The sequence below is a fragment of the Sciurus carolinensis genome, chromosome 3 (genome assembly GCF_902686445.1).
Source record: "Sciurus carolinensis chromosome 3, mSciCar1.2, whole genome shotgun sequence".
NCBI classification, from domain to species: Eukaryota; Metazoa; Chordata; class Mammalia; order Rodentia; family Sciuridae; genus Sciurus; species Sciurus carolinensis.
In genome coordinates, this window is record NC_062215.1 from 18,408,312 (window position 1) to 18,427,441 (window position 19,130).

The 19,130-nt window shown below is 38.9% G+C and overlaps 1 protein-coding gene and 1 pseudogene across 3 annotated transcripts in view; one reads left to right on the forward strand and one right to left on the reverse strand.

Annotated features, from left to right (window-relative positions):
- Dbf4b (DBF4 zinc finger B) overlaps positions 1-11,591 on the reverse strand; it is a 31,856-nt gene extending 20,265 nt beyond the window's left edge. The window contains exons 1-3 of one of the 3 annotated variants that reach the window (XM_047545851.1): positions 11,448-11,591; positions 10,865-10,927; positions 4,885-5,039 (exon numbers count right to left, since the gene is read on the reverse strand). In XM_047545851.1, coding sequence (XP_047401807.1) covers positions 4,885-5,039; positions 10,865-10,927; positions 11,448-11,523 — 294 coding nt within the window. In that variant the 5' untranslated portion in view covers positions 11,524-11,591. Of the gene's footprint in view, positions 1-4,884; positions 5,040-10,864; positions 10,928-11,207; positions 11,341-11,447 lie in introns of those variants that run through there. The other 2 variants (XM_047545852.1, XM_047545853.1) reach the window with 2 other exon arrangements.
- Positions 11,592-17,056: 5,465 nt separating this feature from the next.
- On the forward strand, positions 17,057-18,284 carry LOC124979248 (lathosterol oxidase-like; annotated as a pseudogene).
- The last annotated feature ends 846 nt before the right edge of the window (positions 18,285-19,130 follow it).

A 19,130-nucleotide genomic window follows, 5' to 3' on the forward strand; every position in this document is an offset into this window, starting at 1 on the left:
ATGGCCTAACATTACAGTTCAAATCCCTAGAAAAAGAAGAACAGAATAACAGCAAAAAGTAATAGAAGACAGGAAATAATTAAAATCAGAGCTCAAATCAATGAAATTGAAACAAAAGAAACAATTCAAAAAATTGACAAAACAAAAAGTTGGTTCTTTGAGAAAGTAAACAAAATACACAAACCCTTAGCCACACTAACAAAGAGAAGGAGAGAGAAAACTCAAATTACTAAAATTCATGATGAAAAAGGAAATATCACGACAGACACCACTGAGATACAGAACATAATTAGAAGCTACTTTGAAAATCTGTATTCCAACAAAATAGAAACTACCAAAGACATTGACAAATTTCTAGAGACATATGCTCCTCCCAAACTGAACCAGGAGGACATACACAATTTAAACAGATCAATATCAAGCAATGAAATAGAAGAAGCCATTAAAAACCTACCATCCAAGAAAAGCCCAGGACCAGACGGATTCTCAGCCGAGTTCTACAAGACCTCCAAAGAAGATCTCATTCCAATACTTCTCAAAGTATTCCAGGAAATAGAAAAGGAGGGTACCCTACCAAACTCATTCTATGAAGCTAATATCACCCTCATACCCAAACCAGGAAAAGACACATCAAGGAAAGAAAATTTTAGACCAATATCCTTGATGAATATAGATGCAAAGATCCTTAACAAAATATTGGCAAACTGTATCCAAAAGCATATTAAGAAAATCGTGCACCACGATGAAGTGGGGTTCATCCCTGGAATGCAAGGATGGTTTAACATCGGTAAATCAATAAACGTAATCCATCATGTCAATAGACTTAAGGATAAGAATCATATGGTTATTTCAACTGACGCAGAAAAAGCGTTCAACAAAATACAACACCCCTTCATGCTCAAAACACTAGAAAAAATAGGGATAGTAGGAACATACCTGAACATTGTAAAGGTTATTTATGCTAAGCTCATGACCAACATCATTCTTAATGGAGAAAAACTGAAACCATTCCCTTTAAAAACGGGAACAAGACAGGGATGTTCTCTTTCACCACTTCTATTCAACATTGTCCTCGAAACTCTAGCCAGAGCAATTAGGCAGACCAAAGAAATTAAAGGGATACGAATAGGAAAAGAGGAACTTAAACTGTCACTATTTGCGGATGACATGATTCTATATTTAGAGGATCCAAAAACCTCCTCCAGAAAACTTCTAGACATCATCAATGAATTCAGCAAAATAGCAGGCTATAAAATCAACACGCATAAATCTAAAGCATTTGTATATGCAAGCGACGAAACAGCTGAAAGGGAAATGAGGAAAACAACTCCATTTGCAATAGCCTCAAAAAAAATAAAATACTTGGGAATCAACCTAACCAAAGAAGTAAAAGATCTCTACAATAAAAACTATAAAACATTGAAGAAAGAAATTGAGGAAGACCTTAGAAGATGGAAAGATCTCCCATGTTCTTGGATAGGGAGAATTAATATTGTCAAAATGGCCATACTACCAAAATGCAATTCCAATTAAAATCAAAATGATGTACCTTACAGAAATAGAGCAAGCAATTATGAAATTCATCTGGAAGAATAAGAAACCCAGAATAGCTAAAGCAATCCTTAGCAGGAAGAATGAAACAGGGGGTATCGCAATACCAGAACTTCAACTATACTACAAAGCAATAGTAACAAAAACAGCATGGTATTGGCACCAAAATAGAAAGGTGGATCAATGGTACAGAATAGAGGACACAGACACAAACCCAAATAAATACAATTTTCTCATACTAGACAAAGGTGCCAAAAATATGCAATGGAGAAAAGATAGCCTCTTCAACAAATGGTGCTGGGAAAACTGGAAATCCATATGCAACAGAATGAAATTAAACCCCTATCTCTCACCCTGCAAAAAAATCAACTCACAATGGATCAAGGACCTTGAAATCAGACCAGAGACCCTGCATCTTATAGAAGAAAAAGTAGGTCCAAATCTTCACCTTGTTGGCTTAGGATCAGACTTCCTTAACAGGACTCCCATAGCACAAGAAATAAAAGCAAGAATCAATAACTGGGAGAGATTCAAACTAAAAAGCTTTCTCTCAGCAAAGGAAACTATCAGCAATGCAAAGAGAGAGCCTACAGAGTGGGAGAATATCTTTGCCACTCATACTTCAGATAGAGCACTAATTTCCAGAGTATATAAAGAACTCAAAAAACTCTACACCAAGAATACAAATAACCCAATCAACAAATGGGCTAAAGATATGAACAGACACTTCACAGAAGAGGATCTACAAGCAATCAAGAAACATATGAAAAAATGTTCACCATCTGTAGTAATAAGAGAAATCCAAATCAAAACTACACTAAGATTCCATCTCACTCTGAGTAGAATGGCAATTATCAAGAATACAAGCAACAATAGGTATTGGAGAGGATGTGGGGAAAAAGGTACAGTCATACATTGCTGGTGGGGCTGCAAATTAGTGCAGCCACTCTGGAAAGCAGTGTGGAGACTCCTTAGAAAACTTGGAATGGACCCACCATTTGACCCAGCTATCCCACTCCTCGGCCTATACCCAAAGGACTTAAAATCAGCATACTACAGAGATACGCCACATCAATGTTCATAGCTGCTAAATTCACAATAGCCAGAGTGTGGAACCAACCTAGATGCCCTTCAATTGATGAATAGATAAAGAAACTGTGGTATATATATACAATGGAATATTACTCAGGTATAAAGAATAATAAAATTATGGCATTTGCAGGCAAATGGATGAAATTGGAGAATATCATGCTAAGTGAGATAAGCCAATCTCAAAAATCCAAAAGGCAAATGATCTCACTGATAAGCGGATGATGACACATAATGGGGGGTGGGAGGGGGCAAGAATGGAGGAAGGAGGGACTGTATAGAGGGAAAAGAGGGGTGGGAGGGGTGGGGTGGAAGGAAAAAATAACAGGATGAATCAAACATTATTACCCTATGTGAATGTATGATTACGCAAATGGTATGGTGTTACTCCATGTACACACAGAAACAACATGTATCCCATATGTTTACAATAAAAATAAATTAAAATTTAAAAAAAATTACCATATGACATACATTTTAAAAATATTTTAATTGATTCACCAAAATTGTTTACCAGTGTCATTTCTAAGGGCTCAAAATTAGAAATAATCTAAATGTCTATTAGGTAACTATTAAGTAAATCAATAATCTACTCAAAAATATTATACTGTATTCCCATTACAAATAATGTATATGAAGGGCAATAAAGACATGAAAATGTCAATGTCTTAAGTTAGTAATAAGAAATATAAACATAATCGGTGGCACACACCTATAAAACCAGCAACTTGAGGCTGAGGTAGGAGGATTGAAAATTCAAAGTCACGGGCTGGGGATATAGCTCAGTTGGTAGAGTGCTTGCCTAGCATACACAAGGCCCTGGGTTCAATCCCCAGCACCACAAAAAAAAGAAAGTTCAAAGTCAGCTTCAGCAGCTTAGGAAGGCACTAAGCAACTGAGTAAGACCCTGTCTCAAAATTAAAAATAAAAAGGGTTGGGGATGTGGCTCAGTGGTTAAGTGCCCATAGGTTCAATCTCAGTATCCCCTGCAAAACACGCCTGTGTACACACACACACACACACATAATCATGATCATAGCTATATAGAAAATGAGCATAAGATAACAAAGGCAGAAGGGCTGGAGTTTTGCCTCAGTGGTAAAGTGCTTGCCTGGCATGTGCAAGGCCCCGGGTTCGATATTCAGTGCCATATGTAAATAAATAAAAAATAAAAGATCCGAGGACAACTAAAAAAAAAAAAAAAAAAAAAAAAATATATATATATATAAATAAAAATATATATATATATATAAATAAAAATATATATATATATATTTTTTTTTTGCGGTGCTGGGGATTGAACCCAGGGCCTTGTGCTTGCAAGGCAAACACTCTACCAACTGAGCTATATCCCCAGCCCTAAATATATACACTTTTTAAAAAAGAATATTTGAAAGAAAAAAAAGGCAGAATAAGGACAGAAAGTAGATGAGCATTTACCCAGGGACAAGGACAAGGGGTATTCCAGGAATACAGAAAGACTGATTGATGATGAATGTGGGGCTTCTCTTAAGGAGTGATGAAAATGTTCTAAAATTGACTATGTGATCACACAATTTGAACATTTCTGTGAATACAGGTATCCCCAGGTATCTATGGGGATTTGGTACCAGGACCCCTGATATAAAATGGCACAGATTTTGCATATAACCTGTGTACGTATTCCATATACTTCAAATTATCTCTAGGTTATTCATAAAACCTAATGTTCTGTAAATGCCATATAGTTGTTAGTATATCATTTAGGGAATAACAGCAAGAAAAAAAGGTCTGTGTAGACACAACTTTTAAAAAAATATCAATGTGTAGTTGGTTGAATCCATGGATGAGGAACCTGTGAATATGCAGGACTGACTATACTAAATACCACTAACTGTGTGCCTTATTTTTATTTTTTCGATACTAGGAATTGAACCCAGGGGCACTTAACCACTGGGCCTCTTGCCCAGCTCTTTTTATTTTTTATTTTAAGACAAGTTTTCACTAAGTTACTTAGGGCCTTGCTAAATTATTCAGGTTGGCCTTGGATTTGTGATCCTCCTGTCTGAGCCTCCCAAGTAACTGGGATTACAGGCATGCACATGACTAAACTGTGAACTTTAAATGAGTGAATTTTATGGTATGTGAATTATATCTCAATAAAGCCATTATGGAAGAGGGAAAGGAAGAATAAAAATCCCTCACCAGCTCCTGACTGGCAACCCACAAAAGAATATGGCATCACAGGAGAGAAAAATTACATACCCCACCCAGCTGTTGGATGGCTCCTGTCAAAAACTGGAGATTCTTGCCAGCAGGCAGATCCAAATAAAAGGACTTTCCGGAAAAAGGCTGTTTCCTAGCACCTCGCGAGTTTTTCTGGTATTTTCCCAGACAACTGGAAACTCCTAGACGAGCCCCTAGAAAAACAACAAAGAGGAGCACAGTAAGAAGTTTGGAGTAAGAAGGAGTCCTGAAGTCATGCAACTCTCAGTGACAGCTCAGTCTCTTGTGTTATGTCTTGCGCTAGGCTCTGGGCACACAAAGAACTTCAAAGCTAGTGTACCTCTCCTCAAGAAACTTAGATGTGGAAAAACACACTTACACTCTGCTGGTGGAAATGTAAAATGGTGCATCACTGTGAAAGAGAGTCTGACAGTTTCCCCAAATGTTAAACATAGAGTTAACATGTAACCAAGTAACTCTACTCCTAGATATGTGTTCAGGAGAGGAACATATCCCAATAAAACTTATGCACAAAAGTTCACAGGAGCATTATATTATTCACGAGAGCCAAAAAGTGGAAATGATACTATTTAAATGATATTTTAAATGATAAAAAAGAATGAAGTACTGATACATGCTACAACATGGATGAACCTCAAAAACATGTTAAGTGAGGGAAGACAGACACAAATATTGTATAATTCCAATGATATGAAATGTTCATAAAAGGCAAATATATAGAGACACAGGTAGATTAGCAATTACTCAGGCCTGGGGGTAGAAATAAGGAATGACTGCACAAAGGCATGAAGTTCTTTTTGGGATGATGAAAATGTTCTCAAACTAAATTTTAGTGCTAACTACACAACTCTGAAAAGTAACAAAAAGTCACTGAAAGTATACACTTAAGACAAATGAATTTGATTTATACCTCAACAAAGTTAAAAAAAAAAAAAAAACAGAGAAATACCCTTAAGAATTGTGCATTTTGGGGCTGGGGTTGTGGCTCAGTGGTAGAGAGCTTGCCTCCCGTGTGTGAGGCACTGGGTTCAATTCTCAGCACGACATATAAATGAATGAATAAAATAAAGGTCCATAACAATTAAAAATATTTTTAAAAAGAATTGTGCATTTTATTGCATATACATTTTTATCAAAAGAAACAAACTATATACAAATATGGAATTCTAATCAATTAAATGCATGCTTAGCCATTTAGAGGAACATGTACTAAGGTCTAAAAGTTACTTGAAATGCATTAAAAAAAAAAAAAAAAAAAAAAAAAACTGGATAGGAGCTGGGGGCTTAACTTGTGGCATAGTGCGAGGCCCTAGGTTCCACCCCCAGCATGCCACCACCAAGGTGAACAGAGGGAAGATAAGATGGATGCCTATGTGATAAAACAAGTATATTAAAATGGCAATGAGGGGGCTGGGTTGTGGCTCAATGGTAGAGCACTTGCCTAGCAAGTATGAGGCACTGAGTTTGATCCTCAGCACCACATGAAAATAAATAAAAAGTATTGTATCCATCTACAACTAAAACACAATTTAAAAAAAATGGCAATGATAAAGTCTAAGCTGTGTGTCTATAAGGGTTCCTTGTAAAACTCTATAGATTGTTGCAGGTTGAAAATTTTCATAATAAAAAGTTAAAACTTAAAGAATTTTAAAAACATTCCATTAACTATATAAAGCATTTAATCTATAGAAGCCTCACATATTAAACCAATTTCCTTACCCTGAAATATCAACCATTTCTTTATATTCTTAGAATTAACAATGATTTCTATCCCTTCATAGCTAAACACCACTGTTATTAATTCCATTAAAAATTCTAATAATAAAATTCCTCAAATTATTACATTAGACACTCAAGTCTCAGGAAAATCTTCAGTAATAAGATAGTAGTAGTAGTAGCAAAATATATTTAAATACCTAGATAGGGCTGGGGATATAGCTCAGTGGTTAACTGCATCTGGGTTTAATCCCCAGTACCAAAAGAAACACACACACACACACACACACACACACACACACACACACGGGTCCTCTAACACTGAGCAGTATCTCCAGCACTTTTTTTTTTTTTTTTTTTTTTTTTTTTGTGGGCAGGGCGGGTACCAGGGATTGAACTCAAGGGCACTCAACCACTGAGCCACCTCCTTAGCCCTATTTTATATTTTATTTAGATACAGAATCTCATTGAGTTGCTTAGGGCCTTGCTCAGTTGCTGAGGCTAGCCTTGAACTTGTGATCCTCTTGTCTTAGCCTCCCAAGCCACTGGGATTACAGGGGTGTGCCACCTCCCCTGGCCCTGTCTCAGCCCTCTGAGTCACTGGGATCATAGGCATGCAGTACTGCACCTGGAAAAAATGCATATCTGAAACTACATATTGAAAGGACACGTCATGTCCTTGAATATCATTTGCTACTTTTGAGATGGGGGTCTTATTATGTTGCCTAGGCTGGTCCCAAACTCAAGTGATCTTCCTGCCTCATTCTCCTGAGTAGTTGGGAATATAGGTGCATACCGCCACAACCAGGCTTCGACAATTTTTAAAAAGCTTCCTGACTTGGTATATTTTTGATGTTATTTTACATTATAACTTGTAAATAAACATTATTATTCAAAGTAGTCAAATATACCCATCAACAGATGAATAGATAAATAAAATGCAGTTATATCTGTAAAAGGGAATGTTATTTAACCACAAAAAGGAATTATGTGAGGCTGAAAGTGTGACTCAGTGGTGGAGCACATGCTTAATATACAGATGGCCCTGGGTTGGTTGATGCCCAGAATTTAAAGGAAAAAATGATTCATGGTGCAACTGGATGAACTGTGAAAATATTATGCTATATGAAAGAAATTAGTCACAAAAGAGTATATATTATGTGAGTTCATCTATATAAAATGCCCAGAAGAAGCAAACTTTTTTTTTTGCAGTGCTGGGGATTGAACTCAGGGCTTTGTACTTGCAAGGCAAGCACTCTACCAACTGAGCTATATTCCCAGCCCAGAAGCAAACTTATAGGGACAGAAAGTAGATTAGTAGATATCTAGGTCTGGGAGATTAGGGGAAAATTGGGAGTGATTTTTAGAAGATATGGGCTCCCTTTTGGGGTGATACAAAGTGTTCTAAAATTGGACTTTGGAGATGGCTGCACAACTCTATGAATATGCTAAAAGCTGCTGAGTTGTACACTTTATAAAGGATGAAATGTGTGACATGTGGACCATATCTCAATAAAACTATGAAAAAATTTAAACCTGTATATTTTCATAGTCTCAAAGTATCTCTTAAAATAGTTAACAGTAACTACAGTGGAGAAATCTGACAGATACCACTTTGGTCATGTGATTAAAGTTAATGTGATGAAAAATGAGACTCATGCTCATCATGTGCCTCCTGAACCATGTACTGGGAAGGGCACAACATCAAATGCCAAAATGCATAACCTGAATTCATAGGACATGTCAAACAAAATCCAAACTGAGGGTCATTCTGTTTTTCAAAGGTACTGAGGTCATTAAAGACAAAGAAAGAAGGACAAATTCCTCTCAAGACACTAAGAGATATGACAGCTAAAACAATGTATGATCTTGGATTGGATCTTAAACTAGAAAAAGGACATTGGGGGACAACTGGTAAAATGTGAATAAGGGGGTGGGGTGCAGTTCAGTGGTAGAGAGCTGGCTTAGAATGCTTGAGGCCCTGGGTTTGACCCTCAGCAACACAAACACACAAAAAGAAATGCAGAGGATAGGGAAAGAAGAGCCAACAGTAGCAGAGGAGTTATAAAGGGGAAATAAATGATGAAGGGTGGAAAATACTTGAAGAAATAATGGTCCAGACTTCTGAATAAGTGTAGAGGGTGAATGAAGAACTTCTGTTCTCATTCCAAATCTCCCTAAAATCACACACACACAAAGTATAAAGGCACTGGCAAGAAGCTGACAATAGGCAAGAGGAGATTCTCTGAAATTTTGGAAATTGGAAAGTAGATGGGTGATTAACAACACACAGGAAGGCCATCGAGAACCCATACTAAGCCAATAAAAAGCAGCTAATTAGGGATGAAAGGTCCTGAAATTAGGAGGACCAGATACGGCAGAATGCTAAAATGAACAGTGAGCTAAAGAGAGTATTATTTGAAAGCTTTTAAGAGGAACAGTTAGCTTCTCAGAATCTTCTCATGCCCCAGCAGAAGGCTACAGCTCTGGTTTTAATTGGGAGAAATTTTGCCACTAGGGGAAATTTGAAAATGACTGGAGACTTTTTGGTTGTCACAATTGGGAAGTGGGTGTGCTACTGGCATCTAGTGAGTAGACACGGATGCTGATTAACATCTTACAAAGCACAGGATAACTCCTGCAAGAAAGAATTATCTGGCCCAAAATGTCCATTGTATCAGGACTGAAGAAACCCTTGACTGGAGGGATACTGCAACAGTGAGAGCAGGCATAAGGACCTCATGAAAACCTAGGGGTTTAAAAAGAATTTCTATACTGAACTGTGAGATGTGCAGATCTCTCCCCTCAATGGGATCCCAAATACTGACAATTAAGCTTATAATTACTAAATAGAGGATTGGAGGATTCCTTTTTATGGAACTAACTGTCCCATGACAAACAAACAAACAAACAAACAAACAAAAACAAATTAGTGACACTGCAGGTCCCTCCCCCTCAAGATTGCCAGGATCTAACCTGATCACCTATAATGAAGTCACTAGCTAACAACTCCTTCTGCCAGGAACTTTCATTTCACTGTGTGTGTGTGTGTGTGTGTGTGTGTGTGTGTGTGTGTAATTAGGGACTGAACACTGGAATGCTCTACCACTGAGCTATGTCCCCAGTCCTTTTTACTGTACTTTGAGACAGGGTCTCTCTAAATTGTCCAACTTGGCCTCAAATTTGTAATCCTCCTATCTCAGCCTCCTGAGTTGCAAAGATTACTGGAATTACAGGTCTATCACCCCAGCTCAATTTACATCTTATTGCCTTACTCTTTAATATGAAAAGATAACCAAAGATCATTAGACATTTAAAGAAAGCTTCCAACAAGAAATCTGGCTAACAAATGGGGGGGGGGGTAGAGATAGTGCAAGAAGCAGAAGAAAACTCAACAGGAATAAAAATACCATTAATATTCTGGGAGACAAGAGAACGCTTTGGATCCATTAAACACAACAGGACACTATAAGAAAGAAAACACACAGAAGAGAAAGCTCTAAGAAATTTATACATCTGAGGGAAGGTGAGCAGTGCAGCTGCCTGTAATCCTGGCAACTCAGGAGGCTGAAGAAGGAGGATCACAAGATCATTCTATTTTTTAAAAAATATTTTTAGTTGTAGATGGGTACAATACCTTATTTTATTTATTTTTATGTGGTGCTGAGGATTGAACCCAGTACCTCACACATGATAGGCAAGTGCTCGACCACTGGACGACACCCCAGCCCATATTTAAGCATTTTAATACAAGGGTGACATAAAGATATTCTCAGGCATATAAGCTTCAGAAAGTTTATGACACAGAGTTCTGTTTTGAAAACACTCTTGAAGAAAAATCTCCAACAAAAAGAGAATGAGATCCAGAAGTAAGTAACAAGATACAAGAAGGATGAATAAGTAACTTATTGAAGTGTATTATTATTTAAAATGTAACAATCCAGAACGAAAACTAGATGATGCTAAAGAAACGCGAGGAAAGGCATATAGGAGTAATCATGTGTTAAAATACTGATCTAATTGGGTATCCATGTTTAAGTTTACTGATAAAATAACCATGAATATGGGTTTAATAAATTACTCCATAAATTTTACCATAAATTCCTAAATGACCTATGACACCATCAACACACACATCACACACACACACACACACACACACACACACACACACACAATTAGAAGACTCCAACAGGGTTCAAACTTCTCTGCTTTCCAAAAGGCCCTGAGGCAGGGGTGGCAACTGGGACCTCGCATCCTTAGTTTTGACCAGGTTTCCCACCTGGGTCTGGAACTCGGAGTCCACTCTCAGCCATGAAACTCTCCAGCCCGAAGTGACTGTTGCCTGAGAAAGGAGAGAACAGCAGCTCAAACATCTTCCCCTGACCTCGACCTTCCATCCTTCCTTCTCGCACCCCCGCCCCCGCCTCCGCCTCCCAAACTCCACACAATTCGCCATCGCGACTTCCTGGAACAGCACGACTCGTTCGGACCCACATTCCATATCAACTCTCACGCCTCCTTCCAGGCTGGTCCCTCAGGCCCTCCGCCCCCCGCCCTTCAGATTCCGCTCCCTCAATTCCCGGGACCTCTCGGTCATCGCTTGTACATCTCACTTCCCGTACCTCCCTCTCGGCTCTTTCCCGGCGGTCTCTCAGCCCCCTTTGAGACGTCTGTCGCCTCAACGCCAGTGACCTGTTTAGTCTCTCAACTCCTGCAACCCCTCCTGGGCGCCTCTGCCCTCCTCAGCTTCTGCACGTATCCACTCAATTCCTAAACCCACTTCCCGATCCCGTATCTTTTCAACTCTTCTGACCCCTGCCGCCTTCCTTCTTACCCCTCTCTCCCCTTCCCGGCATCCGTACCCTTTCCCCGCTCACTCATCAAATCTCGGCTCCTTCTCGGCCTCCGTATTCCGTCCTCAAGGTCTCTGGTTTGCATTCGCGGGCTCCTCTGGCTCTCCGAGATTTCTAAGTCCGGTTGTTTCTGTGCAACTGCAATATTCTCCAGGCGCCCTTCGCCGCGGCTTCGGTTTAAATTTCCTGCCGGCTCCGCCCTTCAGTGTAAAAGCCACAAATCTGTCCTATGGTGTCCCTGGGCGGACAATATTAATTCGGCCTCTCCTTCCCTCTCCACCCCTACATCCACTTCGCCTTCGGCCCCACCCTCTGTAGCTAGCTTTTCATTTCTCGAAGTTTCATTGGCTGGAGGGCTTTGCGCCTTATTGACCGGCCAGCTGGGAACTAATGGTAGTATTCTACTGATTCTTCACACTGCCTGGTTTGAAATTTCTAGGAGTTAGAATAATAAATAACAAAATAAGCCTAAGATTAATAGACTCTTTGCAGTTTACGTACAAGTTTCATATACACAGCTTTTCATCTTCACATCTTTGTCCCCCTCCTTTTCTCCATTACCTACTTGATAAAAACTTTTCAAACAGGTTATCTCCATTTCTCATTTGTTGTTCAACACACCTAGTCCCCACCCCCACCCCCAATTTTTCTTTTTTCCTTTTTCTTTTCTTTTTCCTTTTCCTTTTCATTTTTTGGACACCGGGGATTGAACAATCCAGGGATGTTCTATCACTAACCTATATCCCCAGCCCTTCAGCCCTTTTTATTTTTGTTTTTTATTTTATTTTATTTTATTTTTTTGATTTAACCGTTCTGGAAATTTTATTGAGATTTCTCAGAAAATTCAGAATGAAACCACCATTTGACCTAGTTATCCCACCCCTTGGTTTAAACACGAAGGATTTAAAACCAGCATACCACAGTGACTCAGCCACATCACTGCCCATAGCAGCTCAGTTCAGAACAGGGAACCAGTCTAGATGCCCTTCAACCTGTGTGCATGGATAAGGAAAATGTAGCATATGCAGACAATGGAATGTTATTTATGGCTGAGTAATATTCCATTGTATATATATATACCACAGTTTCCCCATCCATTCATCAATTGAAGGACATCTAGGTTGGTTCCACAATCTGGCTATTATGAACTGAGCAGCTATGAACATTGATGTGGCTGTATCTCTGCAGTATGCAGATTTTAAGTCCTTTGGGTATAGGCCAAGGAGTGGGATAGCTGGGTCAAATGGTGGTTCCATTCCAAGTTTTCTAAGGAGTCTCCACACTGCTTTCCAGAGTGACTGCACTAATTTGTAGCCCTACCAGCAATGTATGAGTGTACCTTTCTCCCCACATCCTCTCCAACACCTGTTGTTGCTTGTATTCTTGATAATCGCCATTCTAATTGGGGTGAGATGGAATCTTAGGGTGGTTTTGATTTGCATTTCTCTTATTACTAGAGATGTTGAACATTTTTCCATATGTTTGTTGATTGCTTGTAGATCTTCTTCTGTGAAGTGTCTATTCATTTCCTTAGCCCATTTGTCGACTGGATTATTTGCATTCTTGGTGTAGAGTTTTTTGAGTTCTTTATAGATTCTGGAGATTAGTGCTTTATCTGAAGTATGATTGGCAAAGATTTTCTCCCACTCTGTAGGCTCTTTCTTTGCATTGCTGATAGTTTCCTTTGCTGAGAGAAAGCTTTTTAGTTTGAATCTATCCCAGTTATGATTCTTGCTTTTATTTCTTGTGCTATGGGAGTCCTGTTGAGGAAGTCTGGTCCTAAGCCAACATGTTGAAGCTCTGGACCTACTTTTTCTTCTATAAGATGCAAGGTCTCTGGTCTGATTCTGAGGTCCTTAATCCATTTTGAGTTTAGTTTCGTGCATGGTGAGAGATATGAGTTTAGTTTTATTCTGTTGCATATGGATTTCCAATTCTCCCAGCACCATTTGTTGAAGAGGCTATCTTTTCTCCATTGCATATTTTTGGCCCTTTTGTCTAGTATGAGAAAATTGTATTTATTTGGGTTTGTGTCCGTTTCCTCTATTCTGTACCATTGATCCACCTTTCTATTTTGGTACCAATACCATGCCATTTTTGTTACTATTGCTTTGTAGTAGAGTTGAAGATCTGGTATTGCGATACCCCCTGCTTCACTCTTTCTGCCGAGGATCGTTTTAGCTATTCTGGGTTTTTTATTCTTCCAGATGAATTTCATAATTGCTTGCTCTATTTCTGTAAGGTACATCATTGGGATTTTAATTGGAATTGCACTGAATCTGTATAGAACTTTTGGTAGTATGGCCCATTTTGACAATATTAATTCTTCCTATCCGAGAACATGGGAGATCTTTCCATCTTCTAAGGTTTTCTTTAATTTCTTTCTTTAGTGTTCTGTAGTTCTCATTGTAGAGGTCTTTCATCTCTTTCGAGATTGATTCCCAAGTATTTTATTTTTTTCGATGCTATTGTGAATGGGGTAGTTTTCCTAATTTCTCTTTCTGAAGATTCATCACTTATGTATAAAAATGCATTAGATTTATGTGCATTGATCTTATATCCTGCTACTCTACTGAACTTATGAGTTCTAAAAGTTTTCTGGTGGAATTTCCTGGTTCCTCTAAGAATATAATCATATCATCAGCAAATAGGGATAGTTTGAGTTCTTCTTTTCCTATTCGTATCCCTTTAATTTCTTTGGTCTGTCTAATTGCTCTGGCTAGAGTTTCAAGGATGATGTTGAATAGAAGTGGTGAAAGAGGGCATCCCTGCCTTGTTCCAGTTTTTAGGGGGAATGCTTTCAGTTTTTCACCATTTAGAATGATATTGGCCATGGGCTTAGCATAGATGGCCTTTACAATGTTAAGGAATGTTCCCACTATCCCTATTTTTTCTAGTGTTTTGAGCATGAAGGGGTGCTGTATTTTATCAAATGCTTTTTCTGCATCTATTGAAATAATCATGTGATTCTTGACTTTAAGTCTATTGATATGGTGAATTACATTTATTGATTTCCTGATGTTGAACCAACCTTGCATCCCTTATTTTTGTTTTTTGAGAGAGCATCTCCCCAAGTTTTTGAGGCTGGCCTTGAACTTGTGATCCTCCTGCCTCAGCCTTTGGAGTTACTGGGATTACAGACGTGCGTCACCAGTCATCATTTTAAAAATTACACATTAATCCTCACCTGGCTACTCAAACTGTTCAAGTTGGTCAACTGAATTCTACATTCCCAAATACTATGATCACACTTCTATCTTCATTGTGTCTAACTTCTAGAACATAGACTATTCCCTCCTTGAAACACTTTCCTCTCTTTATTTTGGAGATTCAGCACTCTTGTGGTTTTCACCTTACTTAAGGCTCCTCCTCAAGCTCCCTTTGTTGGATTCAAAGTCACTGATCATTTATACTTGTAGTGCTCCAAAGCATTATCCTTTAGTCCTCTTCCTTATCTCCCTGAGACATCTTCAATTCAGTCTATGCTAATGTCCCCAGAATTTATGCTTCTAGCTCTGACCTCTCCCCAGCTCCATGATACAGAAGGATCGATCCTTGTCTCTCTTGCCAATCCAGTAACAGGGACAAGCTTTTGAGAAAAAGTAAAAAATTATTGATTTGCTAGCAAAGGAAAACCACAGGACTCCTGTTATAGAACTTCCTGGTCAGAGGGACACAGGGCTTTTAAAAGAATAATACAAGGACTGGGATCCAAATATTAACAGTAGATCTGATTAATTAGTGTCCACTAGGTGTCTGTGAAAAAGCTATTGCTCCATTTCCCAGATTTGGAGTTTCTTTATTCTTGTGGGTAGTGACATTCTTCTGTGTACTGAAGGACACCATAACTTAACCTGGAACAGAAAAAATGTTAAGTTTGTTTCCCTGCTTTCAGGGAGGGGGAGAAGGGGAAAAAAGAAAGAAGACAAAATGTCAGGTTTAAAATAAGCTACCTGAGGTCAAGCAACACGTTTTGTACTCAAAACATAAACTGGACCCTTAATTCCGCAATACACCCAGACTTACATATTCAGGAGTCTATGGAATTTCAAAATTTGGATGTCTGACAGGTACCTTATGCTTCACATGTTCAAAATAAAACATTTGTTTCATTCCCCTTCTCAAAATAAAAAAACAACTATTCTTTTCCCAGCCTTTCCCTTCTCAGTAAATGTCATTGTCATTCACCAAGTTGGTCAAACCAAAAACTTGGAGGTTATCTTCTAGTACTTTCCCTTAAGTTCATCCTTACTCCATAAAAAAGCCCTACTAACCCTGCCTCCTAAGTACATTTTGAATCAAACCACTGCAGCCACCCTAGTTCAAGTCACATTTCTTGCCTAGAGTACTGCAGTCAATTCCTAACATTGCTTCTACTCCTGAGTAGCTTCCTACTGTCTCCAACATAATCCATTGTCCATTCGACAACCAGAACGATATTTTTCAAACCCCCTTATAGATGTGTTTATAGCACATACACATGGTATCCCTTCCAGTGGGGCCCTCCCTTCAGGTAGAGTGCACATTCCAGCCCTGACAAACAACAGTGTGGCCAAGTGAATTGCTTTGGTTCTTGAAAAAAGAAAAAACAAAACAAAAACAATCAACAACAACAACAACAACAACAACAACAACAACAAACCCCACATTATTTCCAAGTAGAGATTTAAAGTTTTAAAAGTCAGGAGGGTTGGCCATGTTCTCTTTTCCCGATCAACATAACTAGAAATGTCCCAGCTAAATGTCAATGTCAAAACTTGGGTTCCTTAGTGAAGACATGGAACAGAACGCTGGGCAAAAATAAACCTTTGTTGTCAACTATTGAGATTTTGGGACCATTTGTTACTATATCATAATCTAATTCAAGTTTCTCAAAGTGTAGTTCAGGGTCCCTCTCCCCCAAGAGGATTCCACCAGGTCAAAACTTTTCTTCTCTGTCCTGGGGATTGAACCCAGAAGCAATTGACCACGAAGTTACACCTCCAGTCTATTTTATATTTTATTTGGAGACAACATTTCACTATGTTACCCAGGTTAGCTTTGAACTTGTGATCCTCCTGCCTTAGCCTTCCAAGTCACTGAGATTTGTTATGTATTACCTTGCCGGGTAAAGGTCAAAACTAATTTTTAGAGTAATACTGAGAAATTATTTTCCATATTCACCCTCATTTCCTGATGAATGTTTGGTAGAATGTGCAGAAGCAGAAATGAGAATCCAATTGTATTCTCTTAACCAGGTATTAAAGAGATTTGCAGGGGTCTGGGGTTGTGGATCAGTGTTAGAGCACTCACCTAGTACGCATGAGGCCCTGAGTTTGATCCTTAGCACCACAAAAAAATGAAATAAAGGTATCGTGTCCACCTACAATTAAAATATATGTATATAAAAATTTTAATAAAATACAGATATTTGCAAAAGTTAAGCAATGCCATTCTTCTTATTATTTTTATTTTGGAATGCAGGCCCATCCTATCAACCTGTAAGAAGTGGGATATGGAGGAGCTACAGGAGACCCTCTCCAGGTTTGGCACTCAAACGTAGCTGATGACAATCCTGACTCTGAATAACTGAGGTTCTTCATGTGTCTTGGGGCACTGTTTTGCTTGCTGGGATTAAGATGGACTTTGTTCTCAGTGTTACAGATTATGATTGTTTTTTTAACATCATACATTATCCAGCCACATTGACAGAGTTGACATCTTCAGACGAACTATTAGTTTCCTTATTTTAACAAATCATAGTGCTTATATCTGTAAGTGCGAAAGGATGAGAAGCAGACCTCAATGGATTCAGAGAAGGCTTTATTCATTTGTGGACTTGGTCACTGTCGGGGCTCACTTTCCAGATGTGAAAATGGCCAACAGTTACAGAGGGGATTTTGGTTTTATAGGGTAAGACTAATTTGCTGTGGGGGAAGGTCAAGTTTCAGGGCCCCACATTCAGTATCTGCCCCTTTCCTTTAGGGCCCATTGTTATCAGGAAAGGATTTGCTGGGAGGTTAAGTCTTGGCTAGTTTCCCCTCCCTCCTCCTGAGCTGCACCTCGCTCCATTTTTCTTCCGGCGCTGTCTTGCAGGAATATTATTTTCCATAACCCTTCAATATCCTTTATCTCTTATGTGCAACATCAAACTAATATTTTGCGTATGATCATTCATTGATGAATTCTCCACAGTTTTAAAGAATCAAGTGTACTGAGAAATTAAGGTCATTGTCCAGTCATTACCATGGCTAAGTATCTCTACTGTTTCATTGTTCCTGCTAAAATTGAGAGGTTATAGTAATTTTATGGCAACATAGGAGAGTTTCCAAATAGCTGGTTTCAACTTGTTAGTATAATATCCTCCCTCTTTTTCACTAACATGTTGACCTGCCTAATTCACAGAGGCCTTCAACATAGACTTATATACAAGCACATATGCAGAACTCATTGTATCTGGAAGATTCTCACTCCATTTGTATGCAAATATATCCCAGTGGATGGAGCCCTTCAGAATCTATCTTACCATATATACCCTCTTGTCTTTCCATTACATAAGGTGGTTTACTTGGATTTTTTAAATAATATACTTTAAAAAAAAATATATATATATATATATAAAGTATATAATAATATACTTTAAAATATATATATATATATGAATATTTGTAGATGGACACGGTACCTTTATTTTATTTATTTATTTATTTTTTTAATGTGGTACTGGGCATTGAACCCAGTGCCTTGTGCATGCTAGGTAAGTGCTCTACTACTGAGCCACAACCCCAGCCCATTTACTTGGGTTTTTACATTTTGGTTGATATCTAGACAATTTCCATTCATGATGGTGATTTTCAAGTTTCCTAGATCTTTTTTCTTTTGTTACCACAGAGTGAACCCAGGGGCACTTTACCTCTGAGCTACATCCCCAGATCTTTTTAAAGTTTGATACAGGGTCTCACTGAGTTGCTAAGGCTGGACTTTCAATCCTCCTGCCTCAGCCTTTCAAGTCACTGGAATTATAGGCACGTGCCGGCTAACATCCATGTTAAAGAGAGCCATGTAAACAATAAAATATGGAGGGAATGACAATGTGTGACTTATGAGGCTAGGTCATAAAAGACATTTTGACATCTTGTATTGCTATTTCTTGGATCCTGCTCCTGGGGAAGTCAGCAGTCATGACACGAGGACTCACGAGCATGCTTGTGGTGAGACTAACGTGGAGAGGAACTGAGGCTTCCTGCTGACAGCCAGGAAGCACCAATTTGCCACTCATGATTGAGTCATCTTGCAAGCAGATCCTTCAGTCCTGGTGTAGCCTTCAGCTGACTGCAACTTCAGGAAAGAACCTAAGCCAGAAAATTCCAGCTAAACTGCTTCCAAATCCTAGACCCACAGAAACCCAGAGAAAAGAAATGATGAGTCCTATTTTAACTAACTGCTATAGTTTGGATCTTGGATGCCCCTCCAAAGGGCCAGGTGTTAGAGGCTGCGTTCCCAGTTTGGCACTGTTGGGAGGTGGTGATACCTTTAAGAGGTGGGGCTTAGTGGGAGGTCTTCAGGTCTCTGAGGGTGTGCCCTGAAGTGGATTATGGAACCCCAGTCTCTTCATTGCTCTTTCACTCCCTGGCCAGTAGCTCAGCGACCCCTTCCATTCCTGCCACAACCCTGCTCACCACAGGCCTAAAAGCACTTGGGTGAATTATTATG